At 34.1% G+C, this 24,731-nt stretch overlaps 1 protein-coding gene across 3 annotated transcripts in view; it reads left to right on the plus strand.

Moving 5' to 3' along the window:
• Window positions 1-1,342: 1,342 nt before the first annotated feature.
• LRRTM4 (leucine rich repeat transmembrane neuronal 4) overlaps window positions 1,343-24,731 on the plus strand; it is a 731,585-nt gene continuing 708,196 nt past the window's right edge. For 2 of the 3 annotated variants that reach the window (XM_044772739.2, XM_070511889.1), the window contains exons 1-2: window positions 1,343-1,627; window positions 3,860-5,406. In XM_044772739.2, the coding sequence (XP_044628674.2) occupies window positions 1,621-1,627; window positions 3,860-5,406 (1,554 nt within the window). In that variant the 5' untranslated portion in view covers window positions 1,343-1,620. Of the gene's footprint in view, window positions 1,628-1,960; window positions 2,042-3,859; window positions 5,407-24,731 lie in introns of all 3 variants that reach the window. The other variant, XM_070511888.1, reaches the window with a different exon arrangement.

A 24,731-nucleotide genomic window follows, 5' to 3' on the forward strand; every position in this document is an offset into this window, starting at 1 on the left:
TTTAATAGGTATTAAGCCTTAAGCCAAAGACACACATTTCTAAAATAGAAATTCAGGTATCAGTTAATGGGAAAGGGATATATTTGGGGGACAAATTACCCCTTTCTGTTCCTTGAGAAATCTTAGTAATTGCACGATTGCCTGTGACTGCCTATTCATAAATCTGAGTCAAATTATATATGTTATTCATATGATAAGCCCTCCATGCTTATTAATATTTTGGCAGATAATACAAAACCAAAAAATATTTCTAAAAATATTTCCAGTGGTCCACAGCAACTCTAAATGCTTGTGTAAAATTTATTTGAACTTCTCACACCTGCTTAATTAGGTTAGCAACTTACCTAACAGTCTTTCTCTGTACTACATTGGATCGTTCTTCTGGATTGTTCCAGAATTTATTATCTGCCAGAGGATTATGAAATAAACAAGTAGAGAAACAAAATGGAGGTGATGCATTCTATTATTTTTTTCAAAGTTCAGTACAAGTTCAAGGAAAGTGTGTGTGGGCTTTTAAAAATACATGTCTCAGGTATTTCATCATTTCATCCTTCCTAATTCTAAGGATATTCTGCAAATTTTAGAAATACAGAGATGATGTAGAGCTCACATGTTTTTGTTTTCTTGAAATTACAGATTATGAAAGTGACTTGCATAAGAAAAAAACTGCATTACAAATGTAGACAAGTTTAAGAAGTGACAGCACTAAGGATGTCAGAGTGGAATTCTATCCTTATCTAACATTTAGTTTCTCTTAGTTACCTTCACATTTAGTAATATAGTATTATAAAAACTGCTTTAGGACTAAAAATGTGCACCCTTAGAAAATAATGATCTAGACTGTTCGATAAAATGTGCATAATGGCAGAATATGTTTTATTATCGGGGTTGGAAATTTAAAAATTAGACCTAAAAATGTTAGATGTAACTATCTTTAAAAACGATCAAATTACATTTTTCCCTCGGGTAGGTTTGTTCCTCTATGTGATTTTCTTTAAAAATGTAAATAAGTAAAACAAACCAACAGCAACAAAAACAAACCTCAAGTTATTTCTATTGTTGAGAAAACATAAGAAATCTCTTGTGATATGTGCAGCGGAAAAAAACATTTCACGTCAAGGCAACTTTTAAAAACTACTACCTGCATAATATTTAGAGAAGCAGTATTTTACTTAATATTTAATATCACCGAATGGAACTCCTTGGCATAAACCTTTTATAATTTGTGTTATTGGAGAGAAAAAAGTGATCCTGTGCCTTTAATTCCCCTTTCTGAGAGAGAGAAGGCTGCACACCACTGACAGCCTCACTTGTTCCCGTCTTTAATGTGCAATCTGTTTTCTCCAGCGGAGGGCACTCAGTGTATCACAAACTCAAGCATTAGCACCAACAAGCTCTGAGCATCATCAGTCTCTGGAAAGCCTTCTGAATTAGACAAGAGCTGCCTCTCAGCACAGCTACAAAACACTTTAAACCTGACCAGCTAAATGGATAAACCTAGCCTGCACAGCTTTTAAACTGGGGTCTCATACAGCACAGGAGGCCTACTTGCTTCAAGAACTGAAAATCCAGAGGATGAATTGCTTTATCTGGGAATGGCAAAAGCCAGCACAATAAGGAATGCCAGGTATTCTGAAGATTTTCTTTTTTTTTTCCTCTTTTTTTTTACAGAGAAGTTGGTTACCTTCGAGATGGGCTGTAGCTCTTTTGCACAGATTGCCAATTACTGCTGATGGGTCTCTGGTGAATTACACAATGGTCCTCAGAGCCTAGAGGCCCACCCCCTCCCCCCCAAGGCTTCCTTCTCCCTGCCCCCCCATCCTACCCCATGCTGGGATTTTTTTTTTCCTATATGTATATATATTTTTTCGCCTGTCCTCTTCGGGGAAGTTTGTATGGGGCTTCTCGCTCACATGCGGGATCAGAATGGTGTGAATGACAACCGCACTGTGTCATGAAGGTGGCGGTGGTTTCAGCCCGAGAGACCAAATAAGAAGAAAGCTGAGAGAGGGGGGCAACGTTTTTGGATGACAAAGGATGGGTAAGTGAACTTTTGTTGTTTCCTTCTTAGCAAAGCTGATCCTCTTGGCTTCCTATCCTCAGTCATGGCATTAGCTGATAAAAGACGGAGAAACAGGCAAAAAGCAGCAGCCTCTGAGTTTGCCAGTTGACTCACTGTAGTTGCTATTATATTTTTAGATCATTTTCCTCTTTGTAGTTTTTTTTTTTTAATCCATAAATGCATAACACGGACTTAGACTCTAGAGGAATATCTTTAAGACTGTCTCTACCGTATGCGTATCCACAGCTTGGGAATTGAGCATGAGATAAATGTTGTGTTTGCTTCTATTTCTTGATAATATTAACAAGCTTGTATTTCTGGTCGCCGTCAGGAAGATTGTTCCCACTTTACTGCGTGTGTGGAGGGGTGGGGTCGTTACTTTATCAGAGGTCGCCCAAGGGCTTGTTTTATCTTTGAAGCTGTATCCTGAACACAGCTTCCAAATTTCCAGCAGTCATTTGCCAGTCTTATTTTTTCAAGTGTGACTGGCTTTCCCCCCCCCCTTTCTCCTGTCTGGGAGAGCTGGAATGTATTTCAATGAGTCTGTAGCTGGCAAGAGGACAGAGAGCAAGATCGGGTTTCAAATAAAAAAAAAAAATACTTAACTGGTTGAGTCAAAGAAGGAGAGTTTTTTGATTAGGGGTTTGGCTGATTGCCTCCTGGTTAAAAATATGAATTTTTAAGAGAAATGAAGAAACTGCAGCACACGATAGGATATTTTTTTCCCCACCGCTAAGATATAATAAATCTACTGTTGACAGAGGAAAGAAGTCCCTTAACATGCTGTGACTTGGAAATGCAGCATGAGTGCCAATAGATTGCAACTTTGCAGGTTTTCTGAAGTTAATGGCGGTAGGGGAGAGAAAAAAGTGAGTGAGAAATTTGAGCAAGTTGGCGTGGAGGGGAGGGGGATAACCAGTCTGCTTCTCTCCTTGTTTATCCCTGAAATGTACAAAAGCAGCTGTGTGAAAAATAACAGCAAAACTGACACTACCCAAGATTATTTCGCCCTGCATGCAAATGTTTAATTCGAATTTGATGGTCTTAACTTTGGAGTGTCCTGTGTTACCACTAGTTAGGGCTCTGAGCCGATGTATGACTGGGCAGGACAGCCACAGTAGGTAGCTCTTCCTGAGTGTTGAGAGCATGTATGCTTATGAACACATGGAGAGTACCTCACCCTGTTATTAGTCTTCATACCATGCTTCATCGGCTGTCTATACTAGTCCCAATGCCATTTTTTCAGAGCTCATATATTGTGATTTCATTATGCAATAAGGATTCAATTTCAGGCAGGGCAAACTTGGGTTACCTTGACAGCTTACTGAAGCTCCTTTGCCAAATCACAGCCTGTTTGCTAAACTCAGAAGGACATACAAGTGTGGGGCTTACTAAGTCACATTTTTGCCATTACCAGGAGAATTAGAACTCTTCCTTTTGGTACTGGCATTCAACAGAGTGACTAGCCAGATATTACCATTATTAAAATATGGGCATTAAGTGAAAAGATAGTCTCTGTGCTTTTCAGTGTTGATCTACATAGGAACTCTTGAAACTCAGGAGGGCTTTTCTTAGTTCTCTGGCACACTGGTGATTTGACAATCAAGGAGGAAAGAATGAAACCTAAATAGCAAATGTGCAACACTGAAGAAAACAAGGCTTTAGATGTTAGATACATTGTGCTTAAATCAGCTGTCCCATTGCTACCTAGATGAAATGCCCCTGATATTGGTAAGCTGGTGGTGATTTATATTAATAGCTTTACAATGTGCATTTGTCTTCTTTTTAATATTGTAGGTTTCCATTTAATTACGCAGCTGAGAGGCATGCGTGTGGTGCTAGTGCTTCTTCCTACACTGCTGCTTGTTATGCTCACGGGGGCTCAGAGAGCTTGCCCAAAGAACTGCAGATGTGACGGCAAAATTGTGTACTGTGAGTCTCATGCTTTCGCAGATATCCCTGAAAACATTTCTGGAGGGTCACAAGGCTTATCACTGAGGTTCAACAGCATTCAGAAACTCAAATCCAATCAGTTTGCCGGCCTTAACCAGCTTATATGGCTTTATCTTGACCATAATTACATTAGCTCAGTGGATGAAGATGCATTTCAAGGGATCCGTAGACTGAAAGAATTAATTCTAAGCTCCAACAAAATTACCTATCTGCACAATAAAACATTTCACCCAGTTCCCAATCTCCGTAATCTGGACCTCTCCTACAATAAGCTTCAGACCTTGCAATCCGAACAATTTAAAGGCCTCCGGAAACTCATCATTTTGCACTTGAGATCTAACTCACTGAAGACTGTGCCCATAAGAGTTTTTCAAGACTGTCGAAATCTTGACTTTCTGGATTTGGGTTACAATCGTCTTCGAAGCTTGTCCCGAAATGCTTTCGCTGGCCTCTTGAAGTTAAAGGAGCTCCACTTGGAGCACAATCAGTTTTCCAAGATCAACTTTGCTCATTTTCCACGTCTCTTCAACCTCCGCTCGATTTACTTACAGTGGAACAGGATTCGCTCCATTAGCCAAGGCTTGACATGGACTTGGAGTTCCTTACACAACTTGGATTTATCAGGGAATGACATCCAAGGAATTGAGCCGGGCACATTTAAATGTCTGCCGAATTTGCAGAAATTGAATTTGGATTCCAACAAGCTTACCAACATCTCACAGGAAACTGTCAATGCGTGGATATCATTAATATCCATCACCTTGTCCGGAAACATGTGGGAATGCAGTCGGAGCATTTGTCCTCTATTTTATTGGCTCAAGAATTTCAAAGGAAATAAGGAGAGTACCATGATATGTGCAGGACCTAAGCATCTCCAGGGCGAAAAGGTTAGTGATGCAGTGGAAACATACAATATCTGCTCTGAAGTCCAGGTGGTCAACACAGAAAGATCACACCTGGTGCCCCAAACGCCCCAGAAGCCTCTGATCATCCCCAAACCTACCATCTCCAAACCTGACCTCACCCAGCCCACCCTTGAAGCACCAAGCCCTTCCCCAGGGTTTCAGATTCCTGGCACAGAGCAAGAATATGAGCATGTTTCGTTTCACAAAATTATTGCAGGAAGCGTGGCTCTCTTCCTCTCGGTGGCCATGATCCTCTTGGTCATCTATGTGTCTTGGAAACGCTACCCAGCCAGCATGAAACAACTTCAGCAACACTCTCTTATGAAGAGGCGGCGGAAAAAGGCCAGAGAGTCTGAAAGACAAATGAATTCCCCTTTACAGGAGTATTATGTGGACTATAAGCCTACAAACTCTGAGACCATGGATATATCCGTTAATGGATCTGGGCCCTGCACATATACCATCTCTGGCTCCAGGGAATGCGAGGTATGAACCATGATCCTCCTAAAAGCATTTCTACTGCGGGGAAGGAGAGGTAAATGTTTGAAGCTCTAGAGGTGTCTCTAATCACTAGAAAGATTAATGACCCTTTTGCTTTTGGGTTTTGCTCAGTGTGAAAGGTTACTTAATTAAATTACAACCACCAGGAAATTGACTGCTTTTTTTTTTTTTTAATGGTTGAAACTTGAAGGAAGTTCATTCAAGGATGAGATTAAGTTGGAATAAAGCACTATGTTAAAACATCTGTTTTTTAACAGTTTGTATGCAGGGGTTGGACTTACAAAACACACATACACACAAACGAAACTTTTCATTCTGAAATTTATGTCTGGTTCTTGTTGTTTGACTTTTGTAATGGAGTAAAGAAGGAGGGGCCAGCTTAATTTAAAAGCAAAGTGATTTTACCAAAATTCCAGGAGGTAACGAAGATTTAAACCAAAGAGCAATTTACCCAAGGGTTGATTTCGTTGTAAATTTTTAGTTTTAATCGAAGCATGCAACAGGGACCTCGCGGGGAAACCTGTCTTCGTGTTACTTGCCATTTAGTTATTATACCAGCACAGAGAATGTCAGAGGCCCTACTGTGTCATTGTATTAGGCTTTTAAAGGTGTCTTTCTTTTCTTCTTTCTTTACTTTCATTTTTTCCTTCTCTCCTTCCTTTTTTTATTTTTTTTTTTTAAACTGGACGTAGATCACTTTTCAAAGGTTTTCTTAAGTGCTGGCTATTTGTATGTAATCAGAATGAAACTTAAATTCTATGTTTTGGCTTTGTCCCTGGTAACTACAATCAGGTCATGATGTTGTGGATGATTTAGCAATAACATAATGACAGGCATAACAGGGACTGTTTGTCAGTGTTGCTGTCATCCCCAAAAGAAATAATGTGTATTCTTGTTAAACTTAGTGATGCAAATATTTATAAATAAAAAGAGAGAGATTTGAACTTTGGGTAGTCTCTCTTTCTGTAACATTAGCCTCAAAGGAGGGCATTTCATGTATGCTGTTTTCATTTTCATGAGAGTTCAGTTTGGACCCAGTTTCTGATTATTTTATTTTAAAGATCACTTATGGGAACATGTTTATGAGTAGAAAAATAGAGATTTCCAATTTGTCAATAAGTAATACTGGATGCAAATTTTTCTTTTTTTGGTAAAGTTGATCAAAAAGTGCAAAGATTGTGACTGCCAAGACCTCGTTGCTGGAATAAACTAGTGAAGAGAGTTTGAGTTCTGGCATTATGTTGTCTTCTTACCTGATTTTAGATGATTACTTTTTTCAAAAGAGAGTTTTAATGAGTATTTAAAAGATGTTGCCTTTTTTGATACTAGTTATAACAGTTGGAAAATATAATTTGCTCTTTGATAAAATATACCCAAATCTTTCCATAGTTCTAAATATAGATGCTAACGAAAATGGTTTCAAAGCACTGAGTTTGAAATAATCTTCAACTCAGTGTAATTTGGAATATTGAACTGTCCTTCAGAGTTCATTTTCTCTTTTTTGTGTATGATTGAAAATAAGAGAAATAATCCCAGATAATAAATCTCTAAAAGAAACCTGTGTAAGCAGTTGCCCTTAATAATTAAAGAGAATAAAAGATTTTATATAAAAGTCTAACAAGGCTTGATGTTTTATTGCAGGCCAACATTTATACAATATACATCAATATTAGTTAAACAAATTTATCCTGTTTTATTCTAGATTCTCCTTATACTTTGTGATCCTTTTAAAGGCTAGTAATATAAGAAGAAAAGGCAAATCCAGGTCAATTTCATTCATTTTCTTTTGACTTTTGTAATACAATGATGGTTTTCACTTATAAGAATCACCACAAAGAAAAAAAATTCTTAAAGAACTAGGACTTGAGAACATTGGTTCTAAAACTTTTCCAGAGATGTTAAATTCCAGAGATTATTCCTTCAAAGACCCTAGGCATTACCATGATAGGAACAAAATACAAACATGTTTTATTCTGTAAAAATATGAGTGTTTCAAAACACGTTTTGATACTATGTTATGTAGAGTGGAGTTTATGGTCATGAAATTGCAGTGGCATTGTTGGAGATGAATGTAATGGTAAAGCCTAAACAATGAACAATTTAATGAATTATTATAGTGAAGTGGTTGAGCCAAAATGTCAGCCGTACAGAAGTAGATCAAACTCTCCGTGCCCTAAAAAGTGGAATATACTAGGCCAGACATTTAAGACCGTTAACTCCGCCAGAGTGTGAGGGATCCAATTAAGCTCTGTTTAAATGAATGTTGGTGTGTTTTGAAACACAGACACAGAGAAACACACGCAAATCTCAGCCGCCACTCCTCCTTTTTGACAGGATGTTTGGTGAATTACAGTTCTAGGTGGAAATAAGAAATGAGGAAAAGCAAATTCTCAGAAATTATTGTGAAAACCATAATTTTCCCTTACTGCTTTGTCACCGCAGAGTGTAATTTCTCCTGTTGAGAAATACCCTCTTAGAGAAAACGTCTCTACAAAATGAAGCCAAGCGAGAGGAATGATATGCCCAAGTTTATGATTTTTAGGAAAGTAGAGGTATGCTGTGTTTTAGTCATGTTGGTTTCAAAAACATCACATATCAGTAGCTTAGAAAGCTATAGAACCATTCGTATATTTATGATACAATTTTGTGAGATAGTGTTTTTTAACTTCAAAATGCCAAACTGTACCCAATAAAGCCATAAATATTTAACTAGAAAACTTAGCACCAAATGCTAATTTTCTAAGATAGTGCCTTGAAAATAAATTGTATTAAATTGAAAATTCCACTTATCCAACTAATGTTATATAAAGTCATTATGATCTAAATATAGATAAAGTATTCATTTTGTCTATTTCTTTTAAGAAGAAAGTAAAAATATTCAGATTTCTATTGGTATGATATCTGTGAGCCACCACAGAAATATAGCATGCAGTTTTCAAAGTAAATAACTTTGGCTTTATTCTTTATGAGTTTTAATTTTGAAAAGTCCACGTGCACATTCTATGCTAATAAATTGAAGGAGAATATTATAATAACTTAGGCAGTAAAAATCTCTTATATCTATAAAAGAGGAATAGAGTAGATAGTTATGAATAATTAATATGATATATGGCACAACTCTAATAGATACATACATCTCAATCATCATACTTTGACTGGATCAGTGTGCTTGGTTGAACTGAATCATTTAATTTGTCTGTCCTCAATATGTGCTCAGAAAAGAGAACTTAAAGCCAAATGGATACAGCTTTGCCTAAAACTTAGTAAGATGTCATTAAAAGAGAAAATTACAAAGACTTCCTTTTGAAAATAGCTTGTGAAATTTTCCATAGCTTTCCCTCATTAAAAATTTTAGGGGAATTATGAAGTTATTTCATTCTATATACCAAAATTTTACTTAAAGATTATTCAGAACAAAATTGTGAATACCTGATGCATCTAGGATATATTTTATCAACTGAAAACAGCAAAGACCTTTATAAAATTAGTCATCATGAATATAGGACAAGAGAGAACATTTCTAGTTTGTCTTTTGAATTAAAAGAAAATGAAGTTGGTAAAACTTTGAAATGAATGAAAGTGGTCTCTAAAGAGATTCTCCATCTAAAGTGTTTTAAAAGTTAAGTAATTGAAATATAAAGTTTAATGATCCCATAATGCTAACAGTGCTGCCATTAGGAAAATGGGAGTATAGGTGACATTATAGGTATATATTTTCCAAATATTGGATATTTTGGTTATACTCTTCAAAATCAAATAAAATATACATATGTTGGTGGTCAGTTTAAGCTTATATGATTTCTTTCACTGCTGTGCAGTGAAATGGTATAAACCATCTCTAACAGTTTACATTAATATTTACTGACTATATTAGGTCAGATCCAAACTATTGATTTAAGGGAGATTATTAAGTTCTTTCTACACTTTAGAAATTGACATCTGAAGTTTATATGTATTCGTTCTTGGAATGAATTTCCACGAGCTAGAAAGCATAATATGTTCAAAGAGGGTTCTAAGTGAAGCAGGCCCTGTACCCTTGAGTTTAATATACACTTACCAATATGAAGTTACAGAAAATGAAGCTTATTTTGGTGGCTGACTACTACTGTGCCATGTAAAAATGTTATAATTGAAACCATAATTTGTATATTCACATAAAGTATATTTGTGTGTATGTTTGTAAGTATGTAATCATGTGGATGTGTTCATATTCAGAGAGGGAGAGATAATATAAATATTTTCCATTAAAATTTTTGTCCATTTTGAAGATTTGAAATACTGGTGAAAAAAGTCTTGAATTATAATTACCAGAATTTGTTAGTCAGGAACATACTTCTTAAGGTAAATGTTCAGTCATCTCTAAAATTATAAGTATCTTATGTGTAGATAGTCTAAAGTTCTTTTTTAAAAAAACAATTTAAAGTTTACATCGCCATTTTTTGTGTAACTTGGGGCTAGTCACTTCATTTATCTGTGACACATCACTGAATCGACTAGCGCAGTATATCCCAACTCAAGGCATTCCTCAGATCAGGAAATTTTGTAAAATCTCTGTGGTCATCCCCAGGACTACAAGAGCAAGATGAGATATGGAGGGAAAACTGAGCTATTTATGTTCACTGTCAATGAGGAAAGAAAGGACTTCTTGATAAAAATCGGGGTGCTCAGGTGAGCAGCCATGTAATTTCTTTATGCTTGAGGGGAAAAACACACTCACACACACACACACATGCAAACATGCAATCGGACACGCACACAAACTTATATATCTTTTAAAATCTCCCAAGCAACTAGTTCTTTTAAGAGCATTTAAACTGTGATTGCCTTTTCAAAACTCTATTGTTTGAATCTAATCCAATTAAAATCTGTTTGTGAATAGAGTTTTCATTAGAATCTGCAAATGGTAGGAGTGAAGAGTGACAGCTACCAAGAAGGCCTGACATGGCTAATTTAGGAAAGATTTTCAAACTGATGTTTGTAAAGGGTTCAATTCCTTTTTCAAGAATTAGCTCATATTCGCATCTCATGGATGAGGGTTTGTAATTGGTTGTTCTCTAAGATCTCAACTTGAGAAGTCTGACTATGGTCTTAGGAATGTGTACACACTCCCATAATCTTGATATTTTTCCAGAATTTTTCTTCTTGAGACGTTTCTATATTCAATAAACTCTTGTCATCCTAGTTCTTGGTAATTGCATTTATAGATAGCTTTATGCTTTGGAAGTTGCTCGGTAATATTAGCACTGGGGACTTGGTGACTCCTCAGAATTCTCATGTGTCTAGAGTCTCATGATTCACTAAATCAAAGTGAAACAGTGGCAACCTGTATATCACTGGACGTTGGGAGTTTTGAAGAATTCATAGGTCTTTTGATCAGTGAAAAGCATGAAAGTGGTGTTGAATATGTTTGAAAAATTAAAATTGCTTTTTATAGTACTAGAGGAACCATCATTCATTGGGTCAGTTTAATAAAATCTCAATATTCTTAAAAGGAAAGGGAAATTATGAGGGTATTTTTCTCATGCACTGCATAAGCCATTAAAATTTTAACTGTAAATTAAGGGAGGTTGAGAAAAAGCACAGTATTTCCTATGGTATCAAAATCACTGTCTTTTTAATAAACAGCTTTAATATGCTTGCAACTGCTTGATATGTACAAAGTCTATGATTTATACTCCTGCTAAAGAGTCTTAAAAATAATACTTTCACTGTCAAGAGAAATTAACTTCTAAACAAATGTAGCTACAGCAAATTAGTCCTTTAAAAGTAAGATGTTTGACTTTAAGTTAAATCTTGTATATTGTAATTCTTGTAAACATGAGGCTTGGGAATGAAATGACAGCAAAGCTGTTACACATTAATAAAAGGTTAATGTAATAGTGAGAATACAAAAATCTCAGAAAAGGTCTTGTCCAAAAATTATGAATAAGCCTGACTAAAAGGAAAACATTGAACAAAAAGCTGATACCTGGATATCAGGTAAATAATAAACAAGTGCATAACTAAATAAGATTACAATATTTAGCATTATTGTTTAAATATGGAAATGAGATATCCTTGTATTTTACTATTACATAAATGGTACTCTTAAATGTGGGTATCAAAGTAATTTTGAAATATAATTATGTTTAAACAGCCATATACAATTAAACACCCATATATCCCACATAAATGTTTCTAAAATACTGAAATGTATATTACACAAATAGTAGAGTAATATATATTATACGTTTGAATAAAGCCTGTTGTTTATAAACCTATACAGTTAACAGGAATTGCCTCAAAAGTAAATATTTGAAGATGTTAAAATTTTTTCAAAAAATCAAAATAATGTCATGTTTCCTGTGTCATTGCCTCAAGTTGTCATGCTGGTTTTCTGAATTTTGGGGCATCCATGCCCCCATCTCTTGGAAGGTTCTAATTTCCCCTTTACCTCAGTCTTGTGTGTATTTACTGAATTATGACACCTCAGATTTAGGGGTAAAGATCTAATCATTAAATCTAGCAAGAAGAGTCATCTTTTTCTTTTTCAAAAATATAAATTCTTGTAGTAGAAGAAATTAAGGTACAGTAAACATTTTTATCACTCTGGTTTTAAAAGAAAGTTGTAAGTTAAAGAAAGAGTAGCTATAACACCAGAACAAAATTTTCTGCACAAATTTATAAGGATCATTTTTACCTAATGCTGAAATGGTTGGAGTCTTCAAATCTCATTGAATTAACAAACTAAAAAAGGGCATTAATTTTTAACAGTTATTTGAATATTTGAATCAGAAAAGCAAAGATAAATATAGATTTGTTTAAGAAAACTCACTCTTTTTTAGGATCCCAGTAAGCAAATGTGTACTTCCAATTAGAAATATATAGAGTTATGAATTGATTCCATTTTGGGGCCATTTTTAGGGTTAGAGCAACACTATGTAGAAACTAATTTTGGCATAACAAATGATATAGACAAAGAGAGAAAATACTAAAATTGTTTTTTTTGGAAAGTCAATGCTACTTATTTCATGTTCACTGTATATTTTCATTTTAAAGGATAGCAATTGTTTTGCTGCCTTCTTTAAAAATTAAATGTCATCAGATAAAGCGTTTAAATTACGCTGATTTTATTAAAGCAAACAAACATAAAAACAAGAAATAGTCTTTGGGTATAAATTTTATGCTTGCTTTTTTCAATTCCTTCCTCCTCCCTCAAGTCACATTTACTGAAACATTGGTTCTTTCGTTTTCTCCTAGAGACCTAATTATTTGCAATGCTGGAAACTATTAAAAGTTGATTTTGTGTCCTTTAACTGACTCCTATTAAACACATTCATGTTCAGATGAAGCCCTGAAAATATTGCTTGTTTGTTTCAGCATAAATTTGATCGTGATGCATTTCACTATTAAGTATTTGATATTTACAGTTTTAAATTGAATCCGACTATTGTTAAGTGTTTCTAGGAAGATTTAAAAAAAAGAAAAAATAGGAATGGAAACTAATTATGTCCAAGTCCTTTTTAGTATTGGTCTCCATAGATGAAAAATTGCTACTTTCTTCTGTGTTTATAGGTCTGTAAAATTAATAGCAGAAGGTCAACCTTGAAGTGCTTTAGGCTGGTGGTCAAACCACAACATGGACCAAAATTGCATTGGTCCAGTGGTTAGATCCAGGGGTGAAAAAGAGGTCTCGAGATTGAAACTGGCTCACTTTCCTTCTGTAATATTGGACAAGTAAATATATATCTGACCTTTCTGTGATATAATTTTCCATCTCTTGAACTGGGATAATAACTTTCCAACTAGTTGAAATGATTAATGAGCTACTATTCGAAAACCACTCTGAAATCCTCCATGAAAACTTCACTGTAAATATAAATGATTATTAACCATAAGCCCTACTGTCTACTGAAAAATGCAAAATATTATATAGCTGTATTATTTTCATTGTTATTATTAGTTACAATGATGGTTATAATACTCCCTGATGTAGAAGCAAGTGTTGTGGTTACATTTTTACTAACGTGAATAATAAACCTGACCTTTCAGTCCCTTGTCTGAGCTGTAATTTAGTTTGGGTACCAGACACACTAATATTTAAATCATACCTCAGAATTTTTAAAGTATTCCCTTGGCTGAACATTGTATTCACATTTCAAGGAAAGCAGCATTTACAATTCTTTTATTGGTATTAATTCTAAAGAAAACATGGGTTACAGAAACAACTTATAAATTTCCAGTCTGATCAATACAGCCCTTCAATTCATTTTCTTAACTAGTGGATGCAGTTTTCCTTCTCCCGAAGGCTTTATGCATGACAAGTGGGAATTTTCGAGCACTATACAGAGTATTCCTTGTGAATAAGAAGTTGTGGTTTCAAGAAGACCTACTACTTCTCTAGAGTGTGTGTGTATATATATATATATATATATATATATATGTACTCTAGTCTATAGTCTCTCTATATAGTCACATTTAATGCTTTGGTGTTTATAATATATATTTATTTTGGTTGAATATAATATGAGCTCTTATTTTCGCATAACTACATATTATATCATTCCTACTTTTGTCCTTTTGCCTATAATATGCTTTAAAGTGAAGTACCTTTCCTTTTAAGTTCCCCCGTGGAATACCTCCTGTGATGCTATTGTGTGCTATGGAATAGAGGGCGCCACTGATACAGATCCTTAACAAAAACAAACACCCTACAGGCAAAAGCAGAGTGTTATCTTTGCTAGAGAAGACAGTAAGTTGTTTTATTTGTGATTGGAAAGGCAGAATTATTCCAAAGTGAGGATTGTGCCAGTTGTTGAATATGTCTCTTCCAGTTATGTATTCTAGAACTGGGAAAATAACCACAGGATGGGTTCAGGGACTCGCAGGCCCCGTTCTGAGATGGAGCTGAGCTAAAACTCCATTGATCACCTGACTTCCATGAGCTCCTACCCTGACCGGGAGACCACAGTGATGTTTTAGACCTCCAGGAATTAGTGTCATTTCAGAGTCAATGACCAGTAATCCCCCAAAGTCTGCTTCCTCTACTTTCTCAATGCACAGTCATATTGGTAAATAGCTATTAAGTCACTTGGGGAAGGCCAGGGGAAAGATTCAGAGTATACATTTTTGATAGTGTAGCAAAGTCTTTCCTCAAGGGGATCTAACCTGCTTTCATTCAAAGGGTTATAGATCTGTAAACTTACTCAAGTCAGGTCATTATGAAGCCATGACTCTATTTTGATAATTCAAATTAGACTTCTGTTCACTCGACCTAGCACTGTTCTGCTTATACAGATCGAGTAAGAAGCTAGTAGACCACTCGTGTACTGTTTTCTGGGGACATCACGATCAAATAGACAACATGATAGGTCTCTTTTGCTTACTGCTTTAACTCTGCTGTCCTTTAATGGTAACCACGCCTATATTGTCTTTGGCAATTAAGTTCTGACACTAGCCCCATGACACCCAGGGATCTCATCTTTTCATTGTTTTTAGAGATATGAGTTTAGTGGTAGCTCTTCCCACTGTAATTTCTGACCCACAATGAAGAGTGACTACATAACCATCAGCTCTGACCTTACTTTTCTCAATCTCTTCCCCCTCTCTGGATGCCAGTTATTCAATCAGTTTCATCTTGGGATGTAGTCTACAGTACTCTAACCAGAATTGTTTCTTAATTTTTGAGAATCGCTACTTAGATTTCAATCTTAAAACTTGAAAGATAAGAGAATGTTGTTAGTAAATATAAGTTTTTAACCTTTAGCAAATTGTTAAAACACTTTGGCTCTCTGTCCACTCACGATCTGTCTTTTCTCAAATGATGGAGGATAAGAGATGATTTTAAATTAGTATTCCAACATTTTGCCCCTTTAATTTTGGCATAACATCTCTCTTGAGAAGTGTATACAATTCTCCATGGAAACATGAAGATTGGCAAGGATCATTGGCCTAGAAAGATGGTAGCATCCATTCTCTTTCTCATTGCATTTCTTACTGAAAATGATTTGGAACATAATGATTAATTACATAAGCAAATACACTATTTTGTCAGTGTTGTCAGACAATTCATACTGTTGATGCTAAACAATTAAATGCTATTCTGAAATATGAACAAGTATAATTTTGTGGATTAACTTGATGTATTTTCTTTTTCATTATTAGCTAATTATAAATGAATGCTTCTTTAGAAAGTGTTGAAAACATGAGACTTTTAAGAAAATAAACAGACCAATTATCAAAAATCTCACTATGCAGAGATACTATTTTAAAAATACTGCTACATTTACTTCTATGCATAGGTATGTGTATGTGGGTGTCTATAAACTTAATTTTCCATTGAAAATCTTAGGTATAGATTTATATACTGTTACTTTAAATTTTGTATTTTGTGGTGAATAGTACATCTTTTAAAAATATCGTATTTTGAAATTACATCCCTAAAATGTGTCATATTTTACTTAAGCCTTTCTTTTAGCTGCATATTTATGATGCTCCGTTTCACTGTTATAAATATTTCTTCAATGACCTTTCATTTAGCTAGATACCTAGAGGAGAAAATACTTAGAAAAGAGAATGAAAACTTTAAACTTAACTCGTATTGCTAAATTACTCCCTCAGAAATATATACCTATTTGTATCACCACATGCATTGTATAAGATTTATCATTTCCCCACATATACACAAACATTATTTATCCTTTTCTTTTAAAGTTGACATGGTATTTTTTAGTGTTAATATTTAGATCTTTGACTTTAGTGCAGTAGAATTTTTTGTATGTATTTTGTGTTATTGGGTTTCTTATTTTGAAATATGATATATCAACAGTCCATGAAGTTGATAATAGTTGTTTTCATTATGTTCTCTTACATTGCTTTTATTTTTGGAAAGGCCTTGCCCATCCTATGTATAAGTAAACATTCACTATCTTTTGATCATTTCCTCTAGAGGTTTATTTTTATGTTTAATTCTTCAATCCATCTAAACTATCCTTTAGTATATCATGTGAAATATAGACCTAACTTGTTTTTCTCACTAAGGAATGATAATTTTTACAGCGTTTTACTTAATGTAAAATGTTCATGTGTCCACATTATTTTTGTGCTTTTTATATTCTTCCCACGGATTCACTCTCTCTTCTTGTACCAGAACCGTATTTTCACACTATTATACTTTTAAAAATATATTTTAATTTTTATAAATGTGTCTTTATTCCTACTACTAAATTACACATATATTTTTAAAAATTGTCTTGGTTATTGTTTGCTATTTTGATTGGAAATAAAATTTTACATCTCTCTCTTCCCCCTCTCTCTTTTTTTTCCCCCCAGAACACACACACACACAGACATGCACATTTATGGTCTTTTGACTGAGATTATGTGGATCTGTGACTCAATTTAGAAGTAATTGAAACCTCTACAGTTGTCAAAAGGAAATGTTATAGGTGGCATAAAAATGGCATAGAGCTCCCTTGGTAATAACCTTGTAATAACCATGTCCCTAATAAAGATGAGTTTATATGCTTTATTTTAAAATTCTAATATATATGTAAGAACCTATGTGTGCATATATGCATATATAATTATTATCAACATTTTTACCAATCCATTGATTTCAGTTCATTTTTAAAATTTCCAGTTCAACAATAATTTTGTAAAACACAAAATATGTTAACTTTCTAATACTTACATTTATTATTTACTTACTTTTGTATATTGTAGTGACTGAATCTTCTAGAAAAATATTAAATAATGAAGGTGATTTAGAGCAACATTTTTTTGGCTCCTAATTTTGATGGGGCTGCCTCCTGTGTCTTTGTCCATTTTATCATTTTATTTATTCATTCACTTATTTACTCAACAAAAATGTATTGTGTACCTACATTAGTAGGTGTTACAAGTGGGCTCAATGCTTGTGTTTACAATAGTGGATAAAATACTTTGTTTTAGATAAAACTTTATCATATTTTTCATGCCTATAGTCTCATTTATAAAATAAACATCAGGGTGGACATTAAATTTTGCTAAATGACTGTTTGGCATTCAATTGTTCTCTTTTTGTGAGGTATATCTTTTTCCTCCACCTTTTAGTTATTGGTTTCATGAATTGTATATTTTCATTTCAATATTATTTGTATTTCTGGAATAAATTATGTTGTTTCTTTCATAATATCTTTTCCTAGATCAACTGTCATTTGGTTTATTTTATTTTATTTTCTATTTTTGAATCTCTCTTAACTAATAAGGGAGGGGTCAATATTATGCTCTCTTTATCAATTGACTTGTATTTAATAACTTATCTTTTCCTAGCTCTGAAATGGTTAAAATAATATGGACATTATCTTTTCTTTGATATTAATAAAATATCCACCAAAAACGGCCTTTGTAGTGGCGCTTTTTGGATATAATACTGAGAAAACATTATAAATCTTATGTAAATCTGTTTGTCTTTTTATGTCCTTTAATCAGAATGTTGAATTGTAGTTTCCTAGAAAAATAGCCATTTCACTGAAAATCTAGCATATATAATGATTTATTTTATATAATAATTATTTATTCTTAAATATCTTCTCTAGTCATATACTTGTCCATTCAATCACTTTGGACCACTATCCTAGAAACGATAAATGAGGCAGTTGAGTTTCTTTGATCCATAATCTTATAATTAGAATAAAATTGTTAGATCATTTGATGTACTTTTCCTTAAGAATGTAAATTTCTTAAAGATGTAAAAATTCCTCAAGACTTAGTTTTTGTATTTTAATTTTGTTAATTTATTCTTTTTCCTAATTTTTTCATAACTTTTTCATAATAATTTTTTCATAATTTTTCATAATTTTCATAATTGCTGAAGATTTTCAAATTTATTGATTTTTTTAAAAACAAGCAGAGGAGAATTACCTTCAAATGATAGGGAATTATATCACTGTTCTACTTCCCAAGGTATAACATCACCTATGTCTGAATGAACCCAACAAAACTCCCAGACATTCTAACTGATTTTTACCTTGTCATCCTTATCTTACCTTTCACTTTCTAATACAGCCAAATTATTTTTTTTGAGCTAGATCAGGGGTCAGCAAAATATTTCTGTAAAAGACCATATAGTAAATATTTTAGACTTTGTAGGCCATATGGTCTCTGTCATAACTACTCAACTCTACCAATGTAGCGTGAAAGCAGCCATAGAGAATATATAAAGGGCAGGCACATCTGTATCCCAACAAAACCCTATTTACAGGAACATGTCCAAGTCTGGATTTGGCGCATGTCTTGTAGTTTGCTGACTCCTAATCTGGATGATTTCCGTAGGCTTTTGGACGTGCTGGAGGCTTACCCACCAAAAATGAACAGCATAGAATTTTCTCCTAACGCTATCTTCTGGGACTACTGCCCTATCTTATCCTTCCCCTTCACAGAAAATCTTTCCAAAAGACTCTATCCTGGTCTACATTCCCTCAACAATTTGTCAGTTCTTCAACCCATTACAAACTGTCATCAGAGCCTACCAAGTCATCAAAATAGCTCTTATTAAGTTTGCCACTGACTTCATTGTCACTAAGTTAGATGAATTCTTTTTTTATTCTTTGCTTCACTTTGATATCTCAGTAACATTCAACACTTGGTCTTCTACTTTTTCTTCAAATGTTCTCCTCCCTGGAATTCTATACGCGATAGACATGGACCATTCCCTCTGCATTTCAGCATGTTCCTTTTCCATATCCTTTGTAAGCTCAAATTCCTCTACCTGAAAATTATGTTTTCCTATGGCTCCATCCTTGCACCTCCTCTTATGCCACTGTATTCTTTTTTTCTCTCTCTCTTTGGATGATTGCATTTACATATGCAAGATACTTTGCCATTTATTTTTTACTAACAATGAATGGTTATTTCTCTATTGCTTGACCTCTTCCCTGAGCTCCCCACATGTATACCAATTTCCTATTTGACATCTGAATTTAGATATTTAAGAGATACCTTAAATCCCCTGTCACACCAAACCATGGTCTTTCTTTCCAAGCCTGATTTTCTTTTGGTGGTTCTTGTCTTGTGAGTGAAGCTATCCATTTCTGCAAGTCAGATTCTTAGGCATCATCCTTGACCCCATTCTCACCCTCACACTTCATAAGCAATCCATCTTGAAGTCCTATTGATTTTACCTGTGAAGTGGCTGTCATATCTGTACATTTCTGCCTCCACTAGTGCCACCTTTTGCCCCATTTAGTCTCCCTAACTCAAATCCTTCTCCATTAGATTTATCTTCTACACTGCCCTCATGGTGCATCTTTCAAAATGAAAGCTGATCATGCCAACCTCCTTTATTTAAAACGGTTTAGTGGAGTTCTGTTGTTCCTAGGATGAAAACTGAAACCCTTAACATGACCTTTAAATCCCTGAATAACTTGGCCCAGCCTTCACAGATTCTTCTCACCTCACACTCCCCCTCCTCTCAAATCTCCATCCAAGGAAACCTACACGTTCTGTACACTGGCCTCCTTTTATTTCCCTCCTATTTGTCATGTTCTCTCCTTTGACGACAGCATTGTAAAGCCCAGCCCTAGAATGCTACTCACTCCATCCACTTGGTTAATTCCAATTCATCACCTCCTCAGGAAGCCATTGCTGAAATCCTTGCATTGTCAAACCACACTATTTTATTCTTGCTTACCACCACTTCTTTTTTATGATTTGATTAATATCCATGATTCAATTTGAATATAATCTACCCAAGGGAAGATAATATAACTGTTTTTCCTTGACTTTATATCTCCAATGCCTTACTCCATGTCTTGTATAGAGTAGGAACTTAATAAATATTTTCTGAAAGAATAAATGATTGCATTCCCAAATTTTACTCTCTTTATTTGCTGTCTTTTAAAAATAAACTCTCTTCTTTGGCAAATTTCTTTATAAATTTTGTCTCAAAGAATTGTAAGTTTATTTCATTATTTAAAATTCAATACGATAGATTAATTTTAGGTATAGACTTCAATGTGGCCTATTTTTTAATATACATTTTCCTCACAGACTTTTTTCATTAATATGCCATTTTATTATACAAGTTTATGTTCAAGATGACAAAATATGTAAGGGCAAAAACAAGAAAATACCTTTATCTAAATTTTATTACCATTTTATAGCATAGTTGTGTATTTTTGTTGCACAAAATTAATAGAAGCAAGTCATTTATAATCTGCCATTTATTTAACATATTGTGAACATATTTATCCATCAGTAATCATTCATCTACAACATAATTTAGTTAGTGGATAATATTGTATGTTACTTTACTGTGCATGGGTTCCAGTTTTGTTTTGGTGGTGGTTTCAGCATTTTTGGAATATAGAAAATAAAGATGACCACCTCTGACTGGTGTCTTTCCAAATATACTTAATGATTAAAAATTTATTTTGGTATCTCAATCCATCTTCTGCACTTCAACGTTTAAAAAAATTTTGGCAGTGATCTATTCCAATTTAGATCAAAAAGTATTTTGTGGATTTTTTAATATTCATTACTTTGATTACTAATGATATGTGTAATTTCTTACATTTGTTTGACCTTTGTTAATTTTACTTTCTGTATTTTAAATTCATTTTCTTTGTGAGTTCATAATTTTTATTGACTTAACCTGGGTTTTAAATTAGTCTATGAATTCTTTAGCTTCTATAAAGATCAAAGATGTTTTTGTCAGAGCTTCTCATTCGTTGTTTAATTATTTTAAGTGGGATTTTGGTTGTATAATTAGAAAGTTAATTTCACATATTTAAATTACTCTATATTTTAATATTTCTTCCTTTATTGTATGGTGCAAAGGTTACCTCCAGAAAATATCAAATAAATATTCATCTTTATTTTTCTCTAATGGTTTCATGGTTTTATTTTTTGCATGCATATCATTAATTCAACTAACTTTTTAATGTCAAAAATTTTGCCTGTTTCCTCAAACTCATTTGTCATTCACTCACAACTTTGAAATGTTATATTCGTTAACTTACAAAACATTAAATACTTACAGACACATATATTAAAGTTTTATGCACATATATTTATGTTTAATGTGTATGGATTATATATTCACGTATATGCTTCAATATGTATACAAATATATATATATATATGAATACACATGCTCTTCTGCTAAACTTTTTATTTTCCTAATGCTTTTACCATACTGCTTAAGTAATATAATCGGTTAAGTTACACTTCATTATTCATATTTTTAACATATTTTTGGGTATCCTTTTCATCCAGTGTCTGTATTTAATTATAAAAGTCACTATAAATATATATAAGTCGTTCTTTTCCATCATCTTGTTTTCTGTTGCCTTTTATCCTCTCCAGAACCATATTCTAGAAATAAATCATTGTTAACACCTTGCTCTGTATTCTTATAGATATTTTCTATGCATATATAAAGGAATACATTTTTCTTCTCAAATAATATTATACTAGCTGTACTGATCTAAATTCTGTTTGTATGCTTTTGGATTTATTTGTTTCATGTAATATATCTTGGACATTTCCCTTTGACAGTAAATAAAGATCTACCTCTGTGTTTTTACTTTATTAAAAAGGTTGTTTAGTGGTAGACAAGTGAGATGCTTGGGATATGGAGAAGACCTCTAGAATTACTATGTCAGTGCCCTAATAAAATTTCTTTGATACATTTATCAGAATTGTGTTATTTTTAAAGAATTACCTGGAGTGATTAATATCTTTTAAATTCTAAATCTTTCATCATGGTATATGGTAAAGCTCTGCTTATCTTAATTTCTATTTGTGAGTTAAGTATACAGTGAAATGCTAAAATGTTCTACATATAGGGCAAAATTTATTTATATATATAATATGATAATTAGTTTCTGATTTTTGTTCCTCACATGAACATAAGGAATTTTTCTTTTTGAATATTTTCTACCTGTTTTTTGCTATCATCAGCTAATGCAGATTTGTGTGCTTGTGGGTGGGGTTGTATTTTTTTAATGTGTCTATTCCAGCCAGAAACAATAATATTTCAAATGTTAATTCCATATGTTTCAGTATGTTTTCTTTGTTTTAATAAATAGTACATTATTTATTTATCCATTCTCTCTCAATGCTCTCAATTGTTAAAATTCACATTCTTTATTCTGTATTATTGGACAAACTTCTAAAATGCTGTTGACAAACTGGGAAGCTCTGAGGGTACTCAACAACTTCCCCCTCACTTACCTCCACCGTTGTTCTGAGGAGGAAAAGCATTACTCTGGATGATTGGGGCCAAAAAGATGGATTGTTCAAAGTGATGGAGAAGTGTTTACAGCTGATAATAAGACTCTTCTGCAGGAAGAGGATGCAATAAAGTGCAGCAATCCTCACATGAAAGTATGCCTACTCTGGGAAAGTAGACTTAGCTACATTGCTCTAAGATATAGAGAGAAGTATCAGTTTCTTCTTTAGTGTCTTTTATTAAGCTTCCTACAGCTCTTACACTCTTGAATGGAGAGACCAAGAAAGCCAAAATAAGCATGTGAGTTTGGGGCAAAATGTTAGGCAGGTCCTCTGTTCAAATTTGTCCATGGGTTGCACTTCATGAAGCCTAGGCCAACTCATGCCTTCAAGGTCAAGAGAGGTAAGTAACGTAGTGGTATCTGAAGCAACATCTATAAATAAATAAAGATTAGCAATTAGTGAAAACCAACAGTTTGCATAGTATCTGTGAAGGCATTCAAGATTTTAACACTTCTGGACAATTAAAATAGATTTAGTCCAAAGTCTTTTTTGGTTACCTAGTTAGAGGGACTGACTGTGAGCTTTAAAGGTTTGAAAGCTGTCTTTGTGATTTATGGGTTGTCCACTCCAATTTACCAAAGCTAAGATTAAGAATTAAAACCATGGCAGAACTTGGCAGCTTTGAGGCTTTTTTTACATTCTTTATTCCCATCATGACTTTATCTCCTTGCCTCCCAGAGACACAATTAAAATCTGGCATAGCTGGGTAGGCTCAGGTCAGTGTGTAGAGAACTAGAACCAGTTCTAGTTCCCTCAGGGACTTATAAATGCTGAGATGGCTCTGCTGCCCATGGACACGTTTCCATACAAAAAATTAAACTCCTAAAGTAGGAAAGATCTGGTACAGGGTTTCACAACCTAAGCCTATTGACATTGGAGGCAACATAATTGGCAGTGGGGGATATGGGAGACTGACCTGAACATTGTAGGTACTATGCCTGGCCTGTATCCATTAGATGCCAGCTTCAACTCCCACCCCCAAGTTGTGACAACCTACAATGTCTCCAGATATACCAAATGAACCCTGAGGGGAGCAAAAGCAAAATCAACCATGGTTGAGAACTGTTGATGTAGCACAGAAAATCTGATCTTGGAGAAGAAAGGTGCATTTCTGTAGCAGAGGATGATTCATTAGTGATCCTAACACTTCAAGAGTTTGATGTCATATGTAGGGAGCAAGGGGTAATCTATGCAGAGATTGGCAGGTGTCTCTGAAGTAAACTAAGGCTCATTTCAAAATGGAAAGAAATTTGGTGTGTAAGATTTTAACAAAGTGGTGTCAGGATTTTGTTGATGACGTGAATGATATGCTTTGCTTTATCATGACTCTTAACCAAGGTTAAAGGACTGACAGGTTTGTACAGATAAAACAGCAATATCCTGTTCCAGGAAAGAAAGAGAAGAAGAAATGAACTGTTTTGTTGCCACCATAGTAATATTGTAGACCTGGAGAATTTTACAGGAGGAGAAGCAAGTTCATGGCAGAGAAAATACATCTTTTCACAAGGTTCCTAAGTAATTGGGTTTGGGAAACACAACTAGCACCAAGCAGTCCTACAAATATTTAATGCTTAGTTGGACATCAGTGAATTTAAGGCTATGACTTTGTTTGTTTGCCTAGTATATGTATGGAAAAGAGAAGAAACCCTAGTAAGAGAATTTCTACACTCAGTTCAACGTTGGACAACCTGTAAGGCAAGAATCAAGGGGAAACTGAAAAGCAAATAAAAAGTTTTGAACACACAAAATGGAAATGTACGAGAGGAAACTAGCCTCAGGGAAAACTTGGGGATTGGCAGAGACATTTCGTAATTTTCCACAATCTCTAAGAAGATAGTTTTTCAAATGACTTGCTCTATTGGAGGAAGCAATTTTCACGGATGGTAGAATTTTCTCCTATTATATGGGAGAGATATGGTTAAACTCTCGATGAAAGATTTCTTCCAATTGAGTTTGAGGCTCACAAGTAATGAAATCTGAACAAATTCTATAGACATACTGGTACAATGGAGAGGCTGAAATTAAAAAGAAAATGATATTTTTTCTTCTCTGTG

The sequence above is a fragment of the Equus asinus genome, chromosome 6 (assembly GCF_041296235.1).
Source record: "Equus asinus isolate D_3611 breed Donkey chromosome 6, EquAss-T2T_v2, whole genome shotgun sequence".
In the NCBI taxonomy this organism is placed as follows: Eukaryota; Metazoa; Chordata; class Mammalia; order Perissodactyla; family Equidae; genus Equus; species Equus asinus.